The 24,441-nt window shown below is 41.8% G+C and overlaps 1 protein-coding gene across 1 annotated transcript; it reads right to left on the reverse strand.

The window, feature by feature from the left end:
• Nucleotides 1–2,500: 2,500 nt before the first annotated feature.
• NUCKS1 (nuclear casein kinase and cyclin dependent kinase substrate 1) lies at nt 2,501–24,078 on the reverse strand. Its single transcript, XM_065403765.1, has 8 exons — nt 23,776–24,078; nt 12,802–12,851; nt 11,553–11,658; nt 7,286–7,341; nt 6,669–6,818; nt 5,477–5,629; nt 4,841–4,990; nt 2,501–2,704 (listed from the first exon to the last, which is right to left on the reverse strand). The coding sequence occupies exons 1-8, from the start codon at nt 23,790–23,792 to the stop codon at nt 2,502–2,504; spliced, it is 885 nt and encodes a 294-aa protein (XP_065259837.1). The 5' UTR covers nt 23,793–24,078; the 3' UTR covers nt 2,501.
• Between the last annotated feature and the right edge of the window lie 363 nt (nt 24,079–24,441).

The raw sequence follows: 24,441 nt of genomic DNA on the forward strand, positions 1-24,441 counted from the left end.
TTCAGGTATGTATCACAGCCTGGACATTAGTTTAACTTGTTAAAAAGGAAAAAATACTTTAATGGAAACTACAAAAAACTTACACCCTTCAGAACAGATCTGGTCTAGGGGCGAAGTGTATTTAGACAATTAAAAATACATTTAGCGGATTCACCAGATCTACTACTGGAGGCAATCTACTCTTAGGTAAATCTAGTACACTTAAAAAAAAACAAAAAACCAAGTGCGAACGAACAACCCAATAGACAAGAAAGCCTTAAGTGTGTATACTTGTAGTTTGTACTGAGAGGGACTATCTGCATGGACCAGAAAGTCATTCATGGAGGAGCATGTTACCAAGAGTCAATTTACATGCACAGTGTCCACATAGCTGACCATTAGGAAGTTGTCCATTTAATTTTTTTCTACATTACTAAAGAATTACAGGACTATGATCTGAAAAGTTTCACTTAAGGATTGCAAGAGACTTTTTGCTCTCCTAATATTTGGATGGGAAAGTTATACATTCACTTCTTGCTCAAGTCAGTCACATCACAACCCAGCCTGAAGTTGTACTGCAAAGTTAAACCCCTAAAAGTACAGGTTTACAATGGATAGCCTTTATTATAGTGGCAATGTTAGTCTCCTAGTTGAGAGTTAGAGAACTTAAGATGTATACGCCAAGATAATGTACAGCCTCCCAATGAGGTTCACAGCCGTGAATCAGATAAGACAACGACTTGGTTGCTATTAACATTTCATTCTGTGTCTTTAGACTCCATGGGATACTCTGCCAGGTCTCCTCCCAGATCATAGTAGTGCATCCCATCTGAAAGCTTTCAGAAATCCAACAGCCTTAAAAATCCAACACCACAAGACCAGAAATCCAACTCCCTAGCTGTCCTGTTACCTTGAAGAGGCTGGTTTAAGAACATACATAATTGACTGAAAAGATTATGACCGTCAAGCTTGCCAGCTATGAGAGAACGTGCAAGATATATAGAAAACACAAAGGGTTAAAAAGGTATCAAGTCCAGTTTTTATGTTTCCACTAACAAATACTGCAGTCCCTGTATCAAGGTTTCAAGGAAAAATCCTGTGTACTTTTATTCCTAAGGGTTAAAGGAGATATGGCTGCTTTGATAAAAGCACAATAAAATGCCACTGCACAGACATCAAGTGTCTTGAATTTGGTGGGACAGCCTGCTTTTGTATGCACCACGGTCCTGCTACACTGCCATCAACACTGTTCCCTCCCAGTTTTATCCTATTAGTGCTCCAATTCCTACTCAGCCAGTGTTTTGGCTTCAATAGCAGAAAGCTGACTCATTAGGCGCAGATATAGGGGTGTGGGATCAGCATGAAGAACACTTCCACACTGCAGGAAGGAGGAGAGAGAAGAAATAGAAGTGATGGTGGGGTGAAGTTATGTTCTATACTGGTGGGAGTCTGCCATCCAAACACTACAGCTGGAGAGGGTTGAGAGGTATGACTACACAGCCTTTCTGAGGACAGACAGAAAGAGAGGAGAGAAACACTTAAGCATGACTCATGGGATCTGAGACTGTGGCATTACAGGAATCCATTGCTTCACATTTATATAAAGGCCACCCCCTCATTCCCATAACTAGAGTTTAGTTTGAGATTAAGTTAATTTTTTGCTTAAAATGACTAAGAAAAAACTCCCATACCACCATAAGAAAACCACACTTTAAAATTCTGTTTCAAAACTTTCTCCCATGTTCTGCCTAACTATATCCAGCCATGAAAAGTGACAGGAGTAATGGGTATGAGCAGCTGGTGGGTTGCAGGTCTGGAGCCTAATGAATGCACTTTGCCAAGAGCAGAATGCAATTCTACCGAGCCAGAAACAAAGGATATCATGTCCTTATTGGATAAGTCCTTTCTAAAGGATGAAACACTAAGGTGGACTATTATAAGTCTCCTGAATATTGCCTATTAAAAATAGTTGCATGAACCCAACAAGCTTAAATATGGGTAAAAAGATCTTATTTAGAATTCATTAACCTCCTTTTTTCTGAGGGAATGAATTTATGCCAACTGAAACCACATGATGGAAGGTGAATTTGTTGTGTGTTCCAATAAGGAACAGTAGTTTTAAAGGCCCTTTTCAGCTTTGGGAAATCTATGCTACTTGATGATTTGTAAGTATAATTTTTAAGTATCAGCCTCATATGCTATTGCTTCACAACTGCAACATCCCTTCAAAAATATATATTTTTAGTACGTGATCCATTTAGTTTTAAATGGCTTTCAGATTTGGTGGGGGACAAGAACAGAATGGCCAATAGAGAACAGTGACGTCAAAAAAAACATTACTGTATAAGGGTTTTTTCTTTTTAAAAAATGATACTGTATTAAACAGTTGAAAGCAAAGACAGCATTCAAAGCCCATGAGTCAAGCCACAGCCAAAACCGTGTTCTACCCCTAAGTATGTTTTCTTTTTCTCTTATTTAAAAACAAAAACAAAAAAACAAAAACAAGCTCCCCAAACTGCCATTTAATCTTCACCAGAGGCTGCTTCATCTTCAGACCCTTCATCCCCCGATTTCTCTGGTGGAGGGCTGGCTGATTTTTTTTTCTTTTCTGGGGGGCTCTCAGGCTCTTCATCTTCTTCTTTGGGAGATGGGGTCTTCTCTTTTGATGCCTTTGAAGCTGTGGGGCGGCCTGCTTTCCCTTTGCCTTTCACCGGACTGGGTGTCACTAAAGAAAGCAAAGCACCAGTTTCATGAGATCAGCTACAATTACATAAATAAAGCTTTACACACAGCTTTACACAAACAACCTCTACTTGGAAAATGTATTCTCCAAACCAAATCCAGGTTGTTTTTTGTAAGATGATACTTGCAAAGATGAGTCCTGCATTAATGCCGTTGGAGCAACAAACTGTTAACGTTGGAGCAACAAACTGTTAACGTGGATAATGATGCCATATCCAAAGTAAGAGATGACTTGAGCAATGAGAAATCAGCAGAAGCAGGAAAGCAATTGAAAAGAAAAATCCATAATTCTCATTTACTTTCAAATAAGCTGACAGGAGATAGTAAGGGATAGGCAAATCAGTAGGAGAAGTGTTGAATTTGGCACATACAGTAAAAACTCCATCATTTCATTTTCAATCAGATGAAACTCCAATTTATTGGTTGAAGTCATCACCAGAACTCCTTGATGAAAGCCTATCACATATCAAAAGTCATGCAATTATAGTGTTCTAGTTCAGAGTTAGCCTTCATATTAGGTTTGTCAATAGCACAAATCTGTTTCATTAACAGAGAGCAAACTTCGCAGTCTTCTCAAATGTCCCTCATTTTGAGGGACTTCACTCTTTGTAGTACCAATGTTACCCACACTATGAAGTAAGGGTGTCCTCGCTTTTATAGTTGAAGTTATTTACATCAGAAAAAGAGAATTGTGAAGCACAAGTTACAGAAGAGTTATCTACACTAAAGAAACAAATCTGACAATATTTTAGTTTTGTGATATTAATTTTACTTTGGGTCCATCACCTTGAGTTTGTCACATATTTCAGCCCACACTTGAGCTGGCTTTGACAAGCTAAGAGGCACCATCTTTGGTGCAAGTGAATGCCAATCTACTTATAGTTAATGGCATGCTGTGAGGCCTGTCTTCTGAAGCTTACCCTGAGTGAGAAAAATTACTTTAGGACCAGGCTACTATTTTATTATGGATCCATTTGAATGTTTGTAGGCATTCAGAGGAAAATAAAAAGTGTTAAGACAGATGCCTGATAAATCTAAAAAGGACATTTTACTCTTATGCAAGATTATTTAAGAGCCTGAACTCAAGGGAAAGGGTTTCTAAAAGATATTTACAAACCATTTAATTGCAAGATTTAATGAGCTGCTGGATGGCAGCACTGTGGCATCAAAGTAAGCAGCTACCTGCAACACAAAAGCTGAACTCCATGGCATCTCAGAAAGAGAGAAACTCACTTCCACATAACAATGGAGCTCATGGGCATCCCCTCCCAAAAAACCAAGACCGTTCAAATCCCACTGCTAGTATTCTAAGCTCCCAGCAGGCAACAATATATTATGAACCAAATATCTTTTGAACGTTTCTCCACAACCATGAAGGGAAAAAAATCTTGTTTTGTAACTTTTCTTTTTAAGAAAGCTGCAATTCTGAAGCACAATTTTGCAACATGTTCTGTAGCTGTGAAAAACATAGGGTACAGTAAGGTCGTAGTAGTAATGGTATAGTTTATGGCTGCAAAGGCACTTTCATCATAGACTCCTATTTCAAGGCATTTTCATTTGTTGAAAAGCTTCCTTTAGGCTAACATTTCTCATGCTCACGGTCAGCTAGAAAAGTGGAATAAAAATGCATTCAGTAATTTGAATATCTGTGCACCTCTATATAGCTATGCCTACATCCAGAGGTCTGCATATTGAAATAAATGGAGTGATTATTCAAGGTTGTTAGGCCCAAGTGTCAACTACTTTAAGTCACCACAGGACAAGCTGACTAGAGACAGGACTGGAAGCTAAGAACTCAAGAGTTCTCATCCCAATATTGCCACTGGCATGATCTTTTTTTGGTCTCAATTTCCCTATCAGTAAAACTGATTTAATTCTAATTTACTTCACAAGGCTGTTAGTTAATTCTGAAGTGCTAAGTAGTTTAAAAATCTAATTATGCTTTATTAATCTCCAGAAAAGCGATGATGAAAATCATTTGACTAATGTTCCTTTAAGCAGATGAACAGTTAGGAAAGAGTGACATTTACACACTCAGACACAGCCTTGCTAACTGATCTTTACAGCTGCAAAAATATTCATTTTTTGAAGCAAGTGGCTTCCCGTCCAGTAAGCTCACCTGTAGCCTTTAGCCTGGGCTTAGGCATTTTCTTTTCTTTCCTCTCTGGCTTGGATTTCTTGGCCACCTTTTTTTTGTTCTTTTTTGAACTGCCATAATCACTATCATCATCATCTTCCATGAGGAAGTCTTCATCACTGCCAGAATCTTCTGCAAGGACAGAGAAAGGAAGTGTGTGTTTGTGAAGAAGCCTTTATATCTCTTCCAAGTGCAAAGAAAGGAAAGTGGTCTAGCAGTTAGACTGGTGCATGGGAGAGGAGTAAGAGTCAGGACACTCTAGTTCTATAAGCTGTCACATACTTGTGTCATCTTGGGCAAGCCATTTTACCACTGTGCCTCAGTTTATTACCTGTAAATATTTCATAGCTGACGACAATGTTTGTAAAGATACCTATTTTATGGTGATGACTTAGTATTTGTAAATGGATAGTGTATCAAGTCATGCACCTCTTTGCCCTGAGCTTAAGACAAAAAAAGGATACACTCTACACTACAGCTAAACTTAATTCATCCCTTGAACAGATATGCCTTAACACTGAATGCATTAGTGAGCAGTCTGCATCCAATGCCCAAGAAGTCACACTACTCCAAACAGCTGCTTTAGTATGTTTTTCATTACAATCCCCCTCTACTTACTCTCCTGGAATGGTGCCTCCTCCTCCTCCTGCTCTTCCTCCTCACTGCCCACATCATCCATAAGCATCTCTCGTTGCTTGGAAGCTGCTTTGGATGCTGCCTGCCGTTGCTGGCGGACGTTTTTGTGGTCTTCTTTCTCATCCTCACTGTCCTCTGTAACACAAAATTCACCATGTTGCAATGAAGACTTATGACATAGCTCCTATTGCAAGCCCAGAATACGTGGTAAGAGCAAAATGAAGGCCAAATCATTCCTGATAAAGCAGGAGAACTGAGAGGCTTGCTGGGTAACTATCATAGCTGGTTATTTGAGTGTGGTTAAAATTCTCCCTACATCAAGCATATGTTTTGAAAGGGCTCAACCTTGAGGTCCTGTCCATTAACCATGAACTTAAGAACCAGGACACTTTTTCATAACAGGAATATTTCCTCAGCATCCTGCACCGACCCATTCTTACTACAGAGCAGAGTGCTGCTTAGTGAAAACGTGCTTCCAAGATCCTTTGTAACGAAAGGTGCTCTATAAATGTCAGATATCATTAACGTAAATTTAATAGCAAATGCTATTGTACAATATGACAGTTATGATTCCCCCAGTGAACATAACTGAATACTGACTCAAATTGTTCAAGTCAATGTTGCATTATAGTACTATATTTTCCATTGTAAAAACATTTCACTCATGATGGTTATAGATTATGCGCTCATAAGATATTTTTGTGATTCTAGAGCAGAATAAACTGGGAAATACTGTAGTAAGTTATTTAAACTCTCGTTTCCGTCCAGCTGACAGACTGAAGCTTGAATAAAAATGCGGAAAAGCAGAAGAATCTCAGTACTAACGCTGGGGAGTGAGGTCAGGGAACGGCTTCACACTAGTCAACGATCCTTGAGCTTCCCCTCCTCCCATGTAAGACCCACTTGCTCAAAGCTTAGGGATAAAAGAAGTGGGGGCACAGGACAGCAGGGGTTTCATACTTTTCATCTAAAGGAGGGGTGGAGGGAAGGAAGAGCACATAACTTGCAAGAGAGATGGAGCAAAGAGTATACTTAGTTCCTAACTTCGGATTTTGCTTTCTGGATCTTTGGCATTCAGTCACAACATTTAGGCCAGCTCAGGACTGATTTCAGGGCAACATACCCAAAACAGTCGCTTAACAGTGGGAAAGATCTTTGTTTTTACCCTCTTTACCTGCAGCCCTTTTCCTGGATTTGGAGGCTCTCTTGTTCTTTTCAGGTTTGGCTTTTTTTGCTTTTTTGCTTTTTTGAGAGCTCTCATAGTCACTGTCAGCTTTGCCATCATCTGCTCCTAAGTCATCATCCTCGCTGCCAAAGTCTTCATCTAGGAGAAAATGGTGACAAAATGAAGTCTCAAATACTTCTCAATGGAACATATGCATTGGAGTCATAAGAGTGTGGCAGGCACAGTGGACTAATATTCTTGGCCTTCCCTGCTGGAAGTATTACTCTAGCATTACATGAGCAAGAGCTCTGTATAGCTCAAAAGCTTGTCTCTCTCACCAACAGAAGTTGGTCCAATAAAAGTATTACCTCATCCACCTTGTCTCAGTAGTACTAGATCACAAAGGAAGAAAATCTGGTAGTCTAGTCCACCAGGACTAGAAAGAACAGGAGAATCAAAGATAGCATCCGAGTTAAGGTGCAACGGCAGAGCTATGTATTATGAACACTACTCCTGTCGGCATCATTAGTCCTTTACTTTAATATAATCCTTGTAATATTCCTATTACAAGGATGATATTCCTATAACAAGCCTACTTGGCTATGTGTTAGCAGCTGGGTAACTACCTGGAGAGTGTGAATCATCTTTCTTGGTCTTCACATCTTTTTCTTCTGAATCCTCACTGCAAAGGAGAGAAGGAGAAAGTTTTATCACTATTTTTGAGGATGGATCTGCTGTACTGGGTAAGCCTGTGGTAGCTGCGTGAACTGGTACTTTTAGAGGCTGCCACTTTGTGCTTCAGAATTTAAGCTCTCGTTTAAAAAAAAAAAAGTTATCTAGTCATTATGGTTGTAAAAATAACCACCTTCAAATTGTGAAGCAAGTGTAAACTGACTGATAGCTGAAACAACAGCTCTGAGAAATGAGCTGCACAGTTCAGCTCAATAAACTTAACTCTGAAATGTAAAATAATTACTATTGTAATTAGCTAGAAGAAACAACATGGAGTGAAAGGCTCTTCCTTTCGGATGCTAAAGGGTGTAAATCCAACACAGCAAACCCAGCCTAGGAGTAAACAGTTTTAAATAGGACTGGTGAAAACACAGGTAAAAGCCAGTAATGGTGAAACAAATACGCTCCAGACTACTGAAGGGTTGTGCCAATGGCAAGAATGGATAGGGGACTGTAGAACATAACTAATTCTGAATCTGAAATTTAACACCACACATTTCTGAAGCATGTTTTGATTACTTGAATAAGCTAGTTTGTTTACAAGTTCAAGTCTTGTGGGAACAACAATTAAGTTTGTATCACATATGCATATTTGCCACAGACTGAGAAGGAACAGAACTAGTGGCTCTCATAGCAATCAACATTTAGATGCTTTCAGATCTGATTCTCTCATAAATTAGATCATCTGAAAGTGGCCAAAAATATCTAGATTCCGGTAATATTTGGGAGTAATTCCTGGACAGCAATCTTGGCCTCCAATATTTCTAAGCTACTGGAGCACAGGTAAGTAGAAAACACAGCAGCAGCAGATGTAGACTGCAGCAGTTCTCACAACACTGCATCCCGCAAGCAAAGGCTAAAACAAAAACCACCCAAGAAAGTCATACAAAAGTGCTTGAAGTGCCAGCACTAAAAATCCCTTTGGGTCAGATTCCTACTTACTATTTATGTTGCCGTATTGTGCTAGGATGTTTGTCAAACAGAATAGCACCCTTCCCTGAAGCACCTAGTGTAAAAAGGTCAACATCTCAGACGCAAATGTCCTTGTCTCTATGTTAGCTACTGAAGTTCAAAGCCAGACTGAAATATTTCTCCTCTGCCCCACCCACACCAAGACAGCACATGGGCACACACCACTACCCACTTAATCGTACAACTGCCACTAGCGCTCTTCCTTACTGCCCAGAAACGTAAAAGCACCTCAAACCTTTGTGGAAGAAAACACAGTCTTCACTCTTAGGTTGTTTGCAACAATTCAGAGAGTTTATTCTCAAGCAATTGCAAGAGGGAGAGTATGCACGGACAGGGATTCCCCCTTCCTAGGCAGGTCTCCGCCAGATAAATAATTAGGGCAAGCATTTATACCTTTTGTTGCATACAATAATGATCAGCAGCCGCGTCTTGTTTATACATATTCCTTCCTGATATCTTACTTTTCTCAGCAGTTTCTGCTACAGTCTGCATTCCATTCTCAACTAAAACAAGGTTAAAACAGTATCTCTTACAGTTTTTTCCCCACTCGCCCAGGCCCTGCCTTAAAGTCTCGCGTTATTAGAGTTAGTGTTAGCCTGACTCTTGCTCTATTCTAGAAACTAAGATATCTGCGTTCAAATTCCCTTTATCCACTTCCACACCCTGAAGTAGTGTCCTATTGAAAAATGACCTGCATCCTACCAAATACAGAAGGAAAAAAAAAAAAAAAGATTAATGCCTAGTCTACAGTTAAAATTAGATCAACTGAGCTACATTGCTCAGGCTGTGAAAATTTTTGCACCTTGTGCAACTTACGTTAACCTAACAGGGACTGTAGATGCAGCCAGGTAGATAGAAGAATTTTTCCGTCGATCTAGCTACTGCTTCTTGGAGAGGTGAATTTGGAAAAACCCCTTCCATTGACATAGGAAGCATCTACACTTCAGCACTACAGCTGCACTGCTGTAGCACAGACATGGCTTTAGTTTTTACAGGAAACCCAAGGCAGTCATCACCAAGAAATAGCTGGCATACTTTTGATTTCCAAGACTAATATTCAGCTTGTAAACAGTCATTGGACATTAAGGAACACCATACAACCAGTCATGGTAGGCCAACTTCTTGGTGATGGTTGCCTTGGGTTTACAGTAGAAGTCAAGAGACACTTTTTTGTCCTGTCTGGTAAGATGCAGGTAATTTTTCAACAGGTCTTCCCTTAAGGGGTTGGCTCCCTTTGATTACTGAGGTTGCTCAGAAATGTAAAGTAAGATATTTTCTTGAATTCCAGACAAACTATGAAAATGGAGAACTAATAAGTCTTCACTATTGCTAATGCTTCCACTTCTGTAGAAAGCATTGCTAATAATAGTTGAGGGGCTTTTTCTGTCAGATCCAACAATGACTGTAAAGCACTATAAAACTACGGAGAGACTGAAATATATCAAACTGGTAGCCCGCCTACTCTTGTCCTGTGTCAAGATTTTTGTAGCTCATGCAACTCTACTTGCTCCTGTTCTAGTTGCCTAGCTCTGGAACGTGATTTTAATGCTGAAGCACTAGTGACATATGCTTTATGCCTGGCTTCACTGCTGGTTTGAAAAGGAAAGAGAACCTCAGTGTCCAATCCCCTTTTGCTGGCTTGGTCAGCAACAGTCCTGCCATTTTAGGAAGCTTACACAGACTATGCACCCTACCCACAATCATGTTTGTTATGACCCGGCTCCCTCAATACATTCAAATGTTTCAACTCAGCACAGATCCAGTCCTGCATTCCAACAGACCCTAGAGTTCTGCTGAAGACTCCTCTGCTCTACAGTAGATGGGATGCTCCAATATTCTTTTGACTCAGGTTAGATCTCTTGGACCAACAGATGGAGCTAGGAGCTCTATGCCTAGAATCAAGTTTGCTATTACACAACATGGAGTCTGCACCTTTCCAGATTCACAGAATGAGTTTGCCAGCATGTAGCACAGACATAACATGCTCTTCTTGCGGGACCTTTCTGCCCTTTTTTCTCTCAGCAAGAAGGCTGTAGGATCTATCAGGCCTTCAGGATTTAGGAGTAAAAGTCCCAAAAAACACATTAATGGGATTCCTTAGACCAGAGGTTCTCAAACTGTGGACCACGGACGACCAGTGGTCCGCGAGCTCCATTCAAGTGGTTCGCAGATAATTCCTTCTAAGGCGCGTGCCTGGGCGGCCGCACACGAGAGAATGAACGGCCAATCACCTAATTAGAGGAGCTGCGCAGGCATGGCTCCACTAATTAGGTGCCTGGACCCCGGAGAAGACGCACATGTAAAGTGAGGTGGTGACCTTGGCGGGACAGGAGGTAGGTGGGAGGAGGCAGTGGGGTGAGAAGAGGGGGTGGGGGAGAATTAGGGACGTGCAGGGATGTGGCAGCCAGAGAAAGAGGTGACTTTCCCCAGCTCCAGGGCTGTGGCTGCTGGGGAGAGAGAGCCCTCCTTCCCAGCCCCAGCTCGGGGGATGCTGCGGTTGGGGAGAGAGGAAGAAACCCCCTTCCTTCCAAGTCCCAGCTTGGGGGCTGCCACGGTGGGGGAGGGATGGCACATCCATTGCATTAGAAAGGTAAGACTACTGATATTAAATGATGAGTTGTGTGCTTTTATTTGGAGAACAAAAAAAAATGTTTATTATTATTAAGTTTTTTTTATAGCACTTTTATCCAAAGCCCGCCGAGACCCTCAGCAATTTTCAAGTGGTCTGCGAAAAAAAAGTTTGAGAACCACTGCCTTAGACAGCAGCCTCCATTAATAAATTTCAATGTCCAGTTAGTCACTTGCAAGTGGAAATTCACATACAACCTAGAGGCAGATTCTCTAGATTCTCTGAAGAGTAGAAGAATGTCAAACAGAGTGAAAAAAAAAAAAGAAAAAGCACCACACATTGCCAGATCTCTTTCAAACTGCTAGGATACTATTTAACTGGAGATGCCTATACACCCTAAGCTTCAAGTAACTGAGCCTTAGATGCAAGGTAAGGGGACCATTCCATGACTAAGATTTCTTTACTCATTCTAGAACCCCTTGAAAGCTCATCACCATACCAACTAGCATCGAAGGCTTCAGTGCAATGAAGTGCACATCACTTACGATTGTTGCGACCTACATGGCAAGACTGGTTTAGCTAATGTTGGGCTATCAGAAGTAACAGAAACAACTTCTTACCTGTCCTCCTGAGAATTCTTTCCAGGCCGCCTCTTATTTTTAGCCTCCCGGGGAGATGAACGGATTTTCTTGGCTGGAGGGCCAGAATCTCTTCCATAATCTTCATCTGAACAGTACACCAGAGGAAATGGTTTTGAAAAGAAGCAAACTATGCTATAACTTCCAGCAACCCAAATAGAGTACTACCTCTTCAAGTACACCTCTACCCAGATATAACACAACCTGATTTAACACGAATTCGGATATAACGCGGTAAAGCAGCGCTTGGGGGGGGAAGATTGCGCGCGCCGGCGGATCAAAGCAAGTTCGACATAACACGGTTTCACCTATAATGCAGTAAGATTTTTTGGCTCCTGATGGCAGCGTTGTATCGGGGTAGAGGTGTATATTTAAAGTTACCAAGCCATGTCATTTTTAAGGAGGTCAGATCAGCATCCTGTCAAAAATCCAAATCTTCAAAACTTCAATTCAACTTTACAAAAGAGACACATTATACTCAACCTGTATATCTGCAAACTGCATAATAAGTTAACAAGTTTAAGAAGCAGAAGTCATAGGAAATACTGCAGAAAAGGCTTCATGGCAAGAGAAAAGTTGATCTGAATTTTATGGAAAATCAGAACCGTACATTCTTATATTCAGAATCATACACAAATCCATTAAAATTTGCACCTATTTCTTATCTTAGGTGCTCCGAAAAAAACCACTGTTTAGATATGACAAAAATAGACAGGTGTAAGGTCTTTCACAAAATCGTTTAAGTTCCAAATTACGCACAACGATTACAGGATACTACCAATAGTACTGCAGTTAAGAACTAGGCAAGCCTCAGTCATATTTTCTTTCCACTAAATGTCAATATAACCTCAATTAGCAGAGCAGCAGCATGTCTACTTTCCAAAAAAAATAAAACATTATGATATTTTTGGAAGCCATACGGATAATCTAATTCACATGAATATGCAAATAACTAAAAAAGGATGATTCACAGAAAAGCCTGTGTGCTAGGATCAACTATATAAACTAATAAATTGGCTGTGGTAAAATATGAGGAAGTAATTTCAGGAAGATTCTGCCAATAACAAACCAAGAAAGGCCTTTAGAAGCTGTCACAATATAAGCATTAAAATAGTTTTTTACTACATTAAAAAATATTGGGGTACACATTTACAAACCCTTATCAATTCACGGCCATGGTAAAGAGTGAACATTTTGTAATTTTTTTCTGAAAAAGAACAAAATAGTTTACCAGCATCGTCTGATTCCTGAAACTGTGAATAATCGACCACCTTCCTGTTCCTGTTTAAAAAAAAAAAAGTTTAGTTTAATTAACAATTTATGATCTTGGAAAGACAGATTTTTTCAAATCAACAAAAAAGCACCACTCTCGTTTTCTGATATATAATTCAAAGTCTGCAAAGTCATTACTCACCAATACCTCCAAAGGGCAACCCTAAAAACACTTCCAGAAACTCAGCCATCTATATCTTAACAGTCAGAAATTAATGCAGGATAAACGCTCTAGCACAGGAGTTCTCAAACTTCATTGCACCGCAACCTCTTTCTGACAACAAAAATTACTACATGATGCCAGGAGAGGGGACTGAAGCCTGAGCCCGCCGGAGCCTTGCTGCCCAGGGTGGGGAGGCCAAAGTCAAAGGGCTTCAGCCCCAGGTTGGAGGCCTGTAACCTGAGCCCTACCATCCAGGCCTGAAGATGTGAGGCTCAGGCCCCAGGCCCCAGCAAATCTAACGCCAGCGAGACTCCATTAAAACAGGATTGCGACCGACTTTGGGGTCCCGACCCCTAGTTTCAGAACTGCTGCTCTAGCAACTTCCTCTGGAGCTGTTAGGATTTATAAGGCTGGATAAGTTTTCATTAAAATATATATATGGTAAATTTCCAGTTTCTATTAGAGATTGCTAACAGGTATCCATCACTTTGCTTTTGCCACTAAGTTTTTGAACAGTATTCTTTGTGCAGCTTAAGAGCACAATTAACAGAGCCACCCTCACCTGTGCATTTTTACATAGTCCCTTTACTCTACAATGAAATCATACCCAGTGTTGTGTTGCTGTAATATATTCAACTACAGTTCTTGAGAACCACCTTTAAAGCACCCTAAGATTAAAGTGAGTTTTCACTACCCCTTAAAAAACAAAACAAAAACACCAACCTGTTCACAGGTCAGGAAACATTCAGTTTAGTCAATAACTGGTTTTAGATATTTTCTAAATATCTACCTCCCTATTGATACTGCATTTGTTACACTAGTTACGTATTAGGGTTTATGAAATCTAGAAGTTGCACTATTTTAAATTAAAATAGTTAACCCCCCCAAACACCTTTAGTTAGGGTATGTCTATACGTACAGCGCTGTAGTTGTACCATACAGATGTGACGCTGCAGTGCATCTGGTGAAGACACTCATAAAAAAAGGCCACCTCCGCAAGCGGCAGACGCTCTCGTGCTGACATAGTGCTGTACACGAGCACTTATGTTGGTGTAACTTATGTCACTCAGAGGGGTGGAACATTCACACCCTTGAGTGACAAAGTTTTGCGGATATAGGCCTTAGGCATAGCCTGAAACGGGTGGAACTTTGTTTAGACCAGACCTAGGAGTTCCTACATCCATCTGTTTCTCCCCTCCACCTCCAATCTTTAGCCTCAGACATGAAACGGTTGCTGTAGAAATAGTATCAAAGATTGACTTCCAGGTATAGACTGAGCAGGTGAACTGACAATGTCATGCACATGCCATTAATACAGAGTCCTCAAGACAGGGAGAATTGCTTGTACAAAAATAAAGTTTTCCATAGGGTATTAGCTGCTCTTTACACAAAATTCAGTGACCTCCAACTGAATTTTTAAACAGGACAGTGAGGGAGAAACTGCAAATGTTTTTGTTTTTTTAAATAAAAGAAAACAGTGACAAAGCCTGTCATTTCACAATGCTTTGGCCATTATATTTGAAGCTTCTTCACAGAATAAGCCTACAATCAAAATATTTGAATATGCCAAGCAGACAAATATAGCATTTTCAAAATTAAGAAAGTCAGTCCTTGAAAAGGAAGAGAAAAAGATTTGTGCTCCCTCCTCCTTGTTTAATTTCTTTTGGGATATATATATAAAAGAATGCCTGAAAGGTTTTAAAAAAAAAAAATGCAGATTCCACCTATCCTTTAAGACTTCATAATGACTAGAGAACAATGAGGCAAGACTGAAAGTTGACCAGTTAAGAGTGAAAGTTGGGGTTTTTTTAGAGTCATGTTTAAAATTTTGGTTTCTCATGGTTAACACCAACTTAATTTCAGTGATAAAATAAAAATTTGGAAGAAAAAAAAATTATTACACTGGACCTTTGTGAGTTCAAAGTATCACTACCCCTCCCACTGACTGAAGCAGCAGTTGGGAGCAACTTTTTATTGGAACTCAACTAGTGACAAGGATAGAGAAGTGCTCCACTCCTCACACAGCTTCTCCTGTGGAGACTTCCCTACTTAGTCTTCTGGAGAGTGAGGGAACAAGTAGATCAACGTGGCTTCCATTAGGGGCTCTCTGGGTATACAATGTGCCCTGCCAGTTGGCTATTTTGAGATTGTAGCCCTGCAAATATGAGGTGCTCCTCTGGTGAACTGTATTATGGACAGCCCCAGAAAGGGAAAGACAGTTTTAAGAAGCTATTCACAGTATGTTTGAGTGGAGAGGTGAGCATGGATGCTGCATCTTAGAGTTTCACTTTCTCCCTCATGCCCCATGGCTCTTATCCTTCCTAGAAGTTATGGGACAGAGATCTGGCAACCTCCCCTGAGAGAACACTTAGTTAAGGTATGCCCTCATACATAATCCACACCCTCAGCAAAGTCAGGGACAACCAGACCTTACATTCATGGTATTTCTTGTGTTAAAGCTTTTCTTGAAAAACCCTTTCTGGTTCTCCTTCTACATTATTACCAAAAAAGACAAAACAAAATGGGGCACAAGGCATGTTTCAAAAATTCTGATAGACAATTATGCTTGATTAGAAAAGGTAAGTAATTATAGCTGTAACAATGCACTATGAGCGCCAATTTTTGGCAGATTTGGTTGGCTAATACTATAGAAATGACTTAGCAGACACTTCCCAATTCCTCTTCATTTGCCTAGAAAATGTGAGACCTGTACTTAGTAGACCAAAGTCTAAAAAATTATATTAAAATGTAATTTATTGAGATCTAAGTAGAGATCATATTCAGCATCTGACCCATTTACGCTAGTGATGAGGTATTACTACTTTTCAGTTCTGTTAGCCCTGTACAACCAATACAACTACGCAAGTGCTTACTGGATTCTATTCAGGGTCATAAAATAATATTGTTAATGAAGTTCCAATTGCACGGCCAGATTCTGACTTTGCTATCTAATATAAGTGATTGACTTAGATCCTAGGATATGCAGCAGGTAGGAAAGTTCTTTTAAAAAAAATAAAGGAATCTAAAAAAGCATAGGCTTTTATATGACAATCACTGCAGTATCAGAAATCCAAAAGTGATGAGGAACTTATCCTCACAAATGCATTTATGAGGTTGGGTAGTTCTCACTTTTACAGATGGCAAGAGTGAAGTTTAAGACTTTAAGTGACTTGCCCAATATTACACAGACTGGAAGAGTGCTATGATTAGAAAGCAGCTCTGAGACTCAAACCTGCACCTGAACCACAACTCCATCCCTCCTCTTAAATTTCACATGGTGCCACTAAATCAAACAGAACCACACAATGCCATTTTACATACACTTTCCAGAAAGGAGCAGCACTTTGAGATTAATACACTGTACTCTTGGCAAGGCTTTTTGCTAGGATACCCCTAAAAATCATACTTTGACTACAGCTGTCAACTCCTTCAAATTCCTTCTAAGCTTCCTTTCTCGGCATGCACCTCAATTCATAGCTATTAGGAACAGCCTTAGAGAAAGAGGAAGTACCATAATTCAATTAAACCAACCCTAAACAAACCCTCTCAAAAAAGAGGCAAGAGGTGGACAGTCAGACTTTCGCAATGTTGAATCCAAATCAAGTGACAAGAGGGGATTTAAGTACAGCTGTAATGTATCACACTACCCACTCATCTGTAGTCTGAATGTTGTAAAATATGAATTTGGGAATATAACTACTGGCAGGATTCACTGAGAAGAGTAGAGGCCAGGCCACAAAAACTCACTTTTTAATTTCAGTTTCAACTATTAGCCTTCCTGGGGCTTTTTCGCTGTGAAGCGGGACAAGGATTTATATTTTTAAAATATGTAGAGAGAAGCATGAACACTAAACGATGAGATAAAGGTTAATCTTGTGCCCATCCACTTATTTTGTGTGCATGAGTGGAACAGACATTTCCCCCTTAAAACAAAAACTGAGGGTAATTTTGCTGCACACTCAGTCTATCAATTTCACAAGGCAATTGTCTTCACATTTCACTAACCTACTGAGCATAATGTAAATTGCAGGATAAACACCTTGCAAGAAACAAGCAGTCATAAAGGGCTTCACCTAGCTTATTCATATTATTAGAATATAATGTAGCATACACATTTAAAACGCAAAATATTATGTCAGGCAAATAACGAAAACATTCTAAGCTTCTTTTCTGCTTCCAAGCACTAAGCCCTACAGGTTGAGCTAGCAAGATGGTCCCTACTGTGCTCCCTCATTACATTGTCTACAGCAATATTGATTTTTAGAGGAAGTGTGATAAAAATCAGTAGACAACTGTACAGCGAAGGCTGTTCCTTTTTGCCTTGCAGGAGAGAATGACTACAGAGACATAAGAGGGTAGATACAGAAAGATAAACTCCTGGAAAGGAGTCTTCTCAAAAGAACAGGTGCAAAGAGCACACAAACATTCAAGGACTGTTTAACTATAGCTGTTGTCTCTACAAACTGAAGTCAAGCACAAACTGTTCTTCCGTCTAGCATTCTTATTCTGGGCTCAACATTCACTACATCTACCAACCCCATGTCATGTTTGTATCATTTAAGGTGAGCATAAATACAGTCTCTAACAGCCATTGGCAGAAAAATGGCAAGGGTGTCATGAAGATAGAAGGTGCTAGAACACAGAAGCCATTCTAATAATTCCAAGGCACAGGACAGTATGTTTGTGTATAGTGTTGAATGTTGGCTCACTAGGTAAGTATATGCATATAGATGAATTTCTTAAGACCACTATGTCCAAGAAGCCCTTCGTGTAATCCTCATAGTACATCTCATTGGACCACTAGACACCAGTTTTAAGAGGTTTTTGCCTGTGGCGGAAAGACTATTGCCACACGTTTAGAACCAAGAAGTTGGCTATAGAATATATTTCTAAGTATTGCTTGAGTAGTTGTATACCATCTTCAGCAAAAAAAAAAAAAAAAAAAAGGCACTCCCAGACCCAATATTAGTGCATACAAGTCATCATGTTAGCGGATAAAAGCTCAATAGGGTGGCGTGTGGATATCTTAGGAAGGCAGATTAGAATGATTTATCCCTGCCTTATGAGGTGCTTAACCTCAAGGTCTCGCCCTGGCACTACAGTGACATATGAAGTTTGAAATTCAAATTAAAAGAAGAAAAGAAAACCTCCAAGAAAATTTGGCTCATGCCTGCAGAGGGAATGCAGCTGGCAGAGCCATCCCGTCCATAGGACAGACTGTGGCAACCACCCCAGGCTTTGGGACACGCGGCCCAGGGCAGCCTAGAGGGTTAGCTGGGGGCCTGGCGCCGGCAGCAGCGAGCGACCTGGCCCCAGCCTGCCCCACTGGCTTCTGGCGTTGCTCGAGGGAGGGGGCAGAAGCCAGAAAGAAGCAGGACGGGGGTTTGGGGGAAAGGGGTGGAATGGGGGCAGGGAGGGGGCTGAGCAGGGGTGGGAAGAGATGGGGCCTGGGCTGGAGGGGGTTGTCCCAGGCCCTGCACCAGGACAGCCCTGGCAGCTGGGGAAGAAGAGTAAATCCTAAAAAGCCAACAACTGGCTACATTGCCTAGCAAATTTGTTAAATGAATGCTGGCAGAAACAGTTACCTCTCAGGCAATGCCAGAGAATAAAATATGAGCAAGACTAATTAGGTAGACTGATCAGAGACTGTTAAGGTAAGTAATTCAAAAAATATTATTCAGTGTCCAGCCAACACCATTATAAATAACATGAAATATTTACTAAAACATAGGTAAGCTTTTCACTAATTTATGTTACTGCCTTTTTGGATTCCATTCAGCCTGGACTGCTAAACAGAAGAGTGTTCAGTTTCACTTTCTGGTTCTCATCCAGTTGATGGGGAGCTGTAGTTTGGTTTCAATAACAGTGCAGGGAAGCATTCCCATATGGGTGTTTTACATCTAAGAAATATTTCTATACATATTTGTTTTGCCATGCTTGAATATAATGCTATATTTCTGGCCTTAACTCAATAGACAAACTTATAACAATTCTTTATTTCCAATGCTTATGCCTAACAACAGTTATTTGCCTAAGACAACTCACTATTTGTGTGAGGGATAATCTACGCTAGAATCGCTACAGCAGCGCAGCTGCATCAAGGCAGCTGTAGCGCTGCTAGTGCAGACGCTCTATGCCAATGGGAGAGAGCGCTACCATCAACATAAATCCACTTCTGTGAGAGGCTGTAGCTATGTCGGTGGGAGAAGCACCCCCATCCACATAGCGCTGTCCACACTGGCGCTTAGGTCCGTGTAACTCATGTCGCTCAGGGGGTGGCTTTTTCACATCCCTAAGTGACATCAGTTATACCAACATAAGTGCTAGTGCGTACAATTCTCTTTAAAACGACATAACTGTACTCAAATAAGACTGATAGCCTAGAGGTCTCCAACTACAGAAAGTGATCCTTTAGGCCAGGACCTGGTGCAACAAGCCATCTAAGACTGGGCACTGATGGTGGTATCTGCAATTTTAGGGATATGGCTGACTTGCAACTCCATAAAAAAAAACTTAAGTGATTTACACAGTAACAGTTTAAGCAGCCTTGTGCATATCCTCCATTTAAGCCAACTACTGAGGAGAATATTTTAGGAAACAAGAGAGAAATATTATGAGGATAAAAGTACAGGAAAGATACAACTGACTTTCAGCCACATGTGCTATTTGGGTGTTACTTTATGTATGCTGTACCCACTTACCACTACCCTTTGCCTGTCTCTTTACTGCTCAGGTGTTCATGCTCTGGGATCATGTCTTTTTTTCCCCCTATTAGAAAAGTATCTGGCATATTGTGGACACTACCAGAAATAATCTATCCCACTCTGAAGGGCAAGCAAGGAAGGGACAATTCTAAGGAAAAGGGGAGCAGGCGAGCTATAATTAAGTTTTCAAGAAGCACTCCACCTTAGTTTGAGCAATTGTTTCTAAGGGTACGTCTACACTTACCTCCGGGTCCGATGGCAGGCAATCGATGTTCTGGGATCGATCCCGGAAGTGCTCGCCGTCGACACTCCAGCTCAGCGAGAGGAGTACACGGCATCGACGGGGGAGCCTGCCTGCCGCGTCTGGACCCGCGGTAAGTTCGGACTAAGGTACTTCGAATTCAGCTACGTTATTAACGTAGCTGAATTTGCGTACCTTAGTCCGAAGTGGGGGGGTAGTGTGGACCAGGCCTTAGATGGCCCAGGTATAGTATTAGGAGTCATATGGTCACATGTAAGTTTTGACCTTAACACCTCTAACTAGGGGAATACTTTCCCTATCACTCTGACAGGAGCACTACCTTAGCAGTAAACATCTAAACCAATGAAAGACTTAGAGTAATATTTACCATTGAAGGGACATGAAAGTTAGACTTGGGTCCAAAAATTCATGTTTTGTGAAATTCAAAGTTTTACAGAACTTTTAAAATAGAAACATATGTATTGATTCAAATATCTTATTTAAAACATACTGGATTTAGATATTTGCCTGTAGCATTTTATTCTACAACATTATATGTGCGAGTAAAAGTGACTACAATTGTGACAAGTGAAACTGACAATTGAGTGAAAGGCAGAAGTGCACTGCATTAATTTTAAAAACAAAACAAAAAAACCCACACAAACCAAATTTTAAATTCTCAAACACACATACAAGATTTAATAATGCAAGGAAATATAAAAGCTGTCTAATTTAACAGCACATAAGATTTACACGTTTCTATATCAATTTACACATCAGAATAGATGAGACAAATATGAGATGATACAACCATGTGCTGTAAATGACCTGGATGCTATTTAGAAATTGTTTGTCATATTATGCAAAGATCCTAGAACAACATCCTCTACTAATTTATCCTTGCAATGTTCTATTGATATTGGTATTAGCATCACTGCACACCTCAAAGATACAGATACACATATTTTTGAAGAAGGATGCTAGCAAAATCAATACAATTAATTTCGTAGTATTTTACTCCAGGGCACCAAAAAATACTAGGCCTGGTGCTAGTTTTTTTTGGATGCCTGTGAAAAGGAAGAAATTGCAAATAAATCAAAATTATTTTTTGTTAAAAGTCAATTTTAGCATTGATTCAGGCTTTGAGACCAAAGTCCTCTAACTACCAGCAGAATAAAGTGGCTGTTCAAGCTTCCCCCACTATCCCAATACTGGTTATCCCCATATTTCATTTAGGGTGATATTTTTTAAATAGATACTTCTTCAGCCAGAAGCAAACTGAGACCATGAATTCATTTCACACAGGCCACTGAACATTTTAATATTCCATCATTGCTGACTTTGGATAAGTTCACCTGTATCTCCCATTAACAATACAAGAAGAAGAGCTTTGCATAAAATTGAAAGCTTGTCTCTTGCACCAATAGAAGCTGGTCCACTAAAAGATACTGCCTTACTCCCCTAGTCTCATTAACAGTACAGTAAAAGATCCAATCCTCAAGTAAATCATACATATTTTCAAACCAAGAGCTTTAAAATTATGTGCAGTTTTCCAATTAACTAACACTGGAGGGGCATGTTGAACACATTTGCAGTTGGAAGATTTATCTTCTATTTTTCATAGGCCTGTTAAGACCAGCTAGACTGTGGATTGCCGGCTCCAATTTTGCAACATCCCAGCAGGTATTCTGCTATTAACATCCCACTGAACGCGGATACTGAACTCTGCTGAAGACCAACACTTGTCTACACATATTAAGGCAAGCTGCATCTTTTACAACTGTGTATGGTTTCCCAATTTTTTTTGTTTAAAGTTGGTTATAATAAAGAATTATGGGTTATTTAATATAGAAAAATTTAGAAACCATACTTTTAAAAATATGCATGTTCCTTACCTGTAGTCAGGCTCCAGTACTGGCAATTAAGTCACCAGCAGGATGTATACTATATCACACTGAGCAGCAAAGTAGTATCATCACTGTATTCCAGGATAGAGGCATTGTCATTCAAGCTCAGACCACTAATCCACCTAGTACAGCATCCTGTCCTGCAAAAGGCCAAGGATGCTTCAGACCCTATTAATGTAGCTAGGCAACTAAGTGTTTCATAAAGCAAGAGGAAAAAAACCCTTCTGGACCCTGGGCAATTACTTTCAGGCATGACCTATGAGATATAATCACCCTTATCTTGGCATGCACAAATTATTGGTCAAAATACACATGAGACCTGAAAACTTAGTTTTCAACTATCAGTGTACTGAATGTCCCTTTTATCCTCCCCATCTGGGGACATTCAGCAAAAATCTTTGCAGACCAGACAAACTTGAATCCCACCTTTAACACACACAAAACTTCTACAGTTCATATTATATTTGTTATTCTAAAATAAAAATCAAGCTAATGCATATTACAATCCTCTTCCACAAACAAAGAATGTGCCATGTTTCAAGATTGGAAAGACACAATCACTAATTTACACTACAATTTCAAGTGCTAGGCACAATATTAATCAATATAGGCAGGCTACAATAATTTACCATGAGAAAACTTCACCGAATTTTACATTTGCAACCGTATCACAATTCAGCATTGTAGTTTATACTCACCGGAAACGCTATCAGAACCCAAGCCCAACTCCATATAACAGGAGTCCTACCTCCTTTTAAACTGGGGAGAAGAAAGCCTGACTAGGGACGAACTTCACTGTTTCCTCATCCCCGAGCCCACAATTTAATGACAGATCTCTCAGGGACTCGGGAATAGTAGGAAACCAACTCCAAGAGGAAGGTTGTTTTACGGCAAAGGAAAAATAAGGGGAGTGTGTTCAAATACCGCTCCCCGCCCGTCCCAGGTGGGCGGCTCCTCCTAACTCCTCCCCCAAACGTGAGGCAAGTTGGCGGCAGCAGTGCCTAGCGAAAGCGGACTCAGAGCCCATCAAAACCTCTCCGTGCCGTGGTCATTATGGCATACTGCATGCATGTCCCCCTCCCAAGAAAACCGTCTGCCCTTCCCTGCCACTCGACTCCTCTCCCCTAAGCAGATGCAGCAAGGTATACTGCATGCCTCTTCCCTGAAAGTGTTAAATATAACACATTGCATCCAGGTACTCCGCATGCTTCCCCCTAAAGTGGGTCATGGCATGCTGCAAATTTTCACCGTTCACCCCCCGAGCAGTAACATGAGGGACAGCTCCCAATAAGCGCACGGCATGCCCTGCTCTCCTCCACCCAATAAGCTTGCAGCAACGCACGTTACCCTTCCACCAAGCGTGCAACAAGGTATGCTGCATGCCTACACCCCTTCCCCCACTACAGGCATGCTGGATTCACGCAACTCCCCCCAGCCTGGGCGAAGCACGCTACATGCACACACACTCCTCCTCCCGCAGTCCTCCTACAGGGTGCAGAAGGGCACGCACACGCTCCTCCCCCTAATGAGCATGTAGCCTCCCCGTCCCCCTTACAGGGTGCAGAAGAACACCACGCTGCAAGCATGTATCCGTCCCTCCCTCCAACGAGCAAGCAGCCTCCCCCTACGGGGTGCACAAGGGCACGCTGCAAAGATGTATCCCTCCCTCCGTCCCTTCAGCACTAGGCAGCCTCCCCCTACAGTGCGCAGCAATGCACGCTCCCTCCATGCATGCCTCCCCTCGGCATGGCCTGCAGCAGGCCGCCTGCCCATCCCATCCCAGAGGATGCAGCGGGGCAGGGCCTAGTTCACCCGTCCCGCTCTCCCCGCAGGGGGGACATTAGAGGAACGCGGAGCACTAGAAGGGGGTTGGGAGTGGGGCCTCCTCCCCCCACCGCGCTAGCTCCCCCAGACTCACCTGACCGGCCTGGACATTTTCTCCAACCCAATCGGGGCCCGAATCGGGCGATGTCGGCCAAGGGGGGGGCGGGGAAATCGACTAGCCTCGATTCGGTGACGGACCCGTCCCCTCCCTCCCGAGAGCAAGCGGGATCCCTGGGCCCAGAGCCTCGGGCCGCGCCGCCGGAACCGCCTTTCCCTCAGCCGCGGCAGGCACCGCTCCCGTCCCTGCCGGAAGGTGCGCCCTGTCCCCACTCTCCACTCCCAACGCCCTCAGTCTGGGTCCCCGCCACTCGCCGCTTCCCTCCCCCCCCCGCAAAATGGTCGCGTTCGCCCAGCCGAGGATATGCGCCGAACGGAGAGGCGGTACAACCTAGCCCGCTGGCACCTCCTCCTTCTCTCATTGGCCGACTGAGCAGCCCGTCCAACGCAATTGGTCCGTTCGAACCATCACGGCGGCTCGGCTCCACCTCTTCCTCCCCGCGGGGCGGGGGGCGAGAAGGACGCCCCACACTCAAGCTGCTATGAGAGGGAACAGCCGATAACAGCGCGCGAGGCCAAGCTGGGATCTCTGCGGCGGTAGATTCGCCACGGGTCGCCCTGCCCGTCGAGCAGCCATGCGGTGGGGCCCGGTCCCAGTTACAAGCCCCCGTCCCCGTCAGGTGTATTCGGCCCCGATTTTATT

The sequence above is a fragment of the Emys orbicularis genome, chromosome 4, assembly GCF_028017835.1.
Source record: "Emys orbicularis isolate rEmyOrb1 chromosome 4, rEmyOrb1.hap1, whole genome shotgun sequence".
Classification (NCBI taxonomy): domain Eukaryota; kingdom Metazoa; phylum Chordata; order Testudines; family Emydidae; genus Emys; species Emys orbicularis.

What these genes read in the sequence shown, in the direction of transcription:
- NUCKS1 (XM_065403765.1), bottom strand. An exon ending in ATCCAGGAAAAGGGCTGCAG is followed by an intron (nt 5,630 to 6,668) that starts GTAAAGAGGGTA and finishes TTTGTGTTACAG; the next exon opens with AGGACAGTGAGGATGAGAAA. An exon ending in GGAGGCACCATTCCAGGAGA is followed by an intron (nt 4,991 to 5,476) that starts GTAAGTAGAGGG and finishes CTGTCCTTGCAG; the next exon opens with AAGATTCTGGCAGTGATGAA.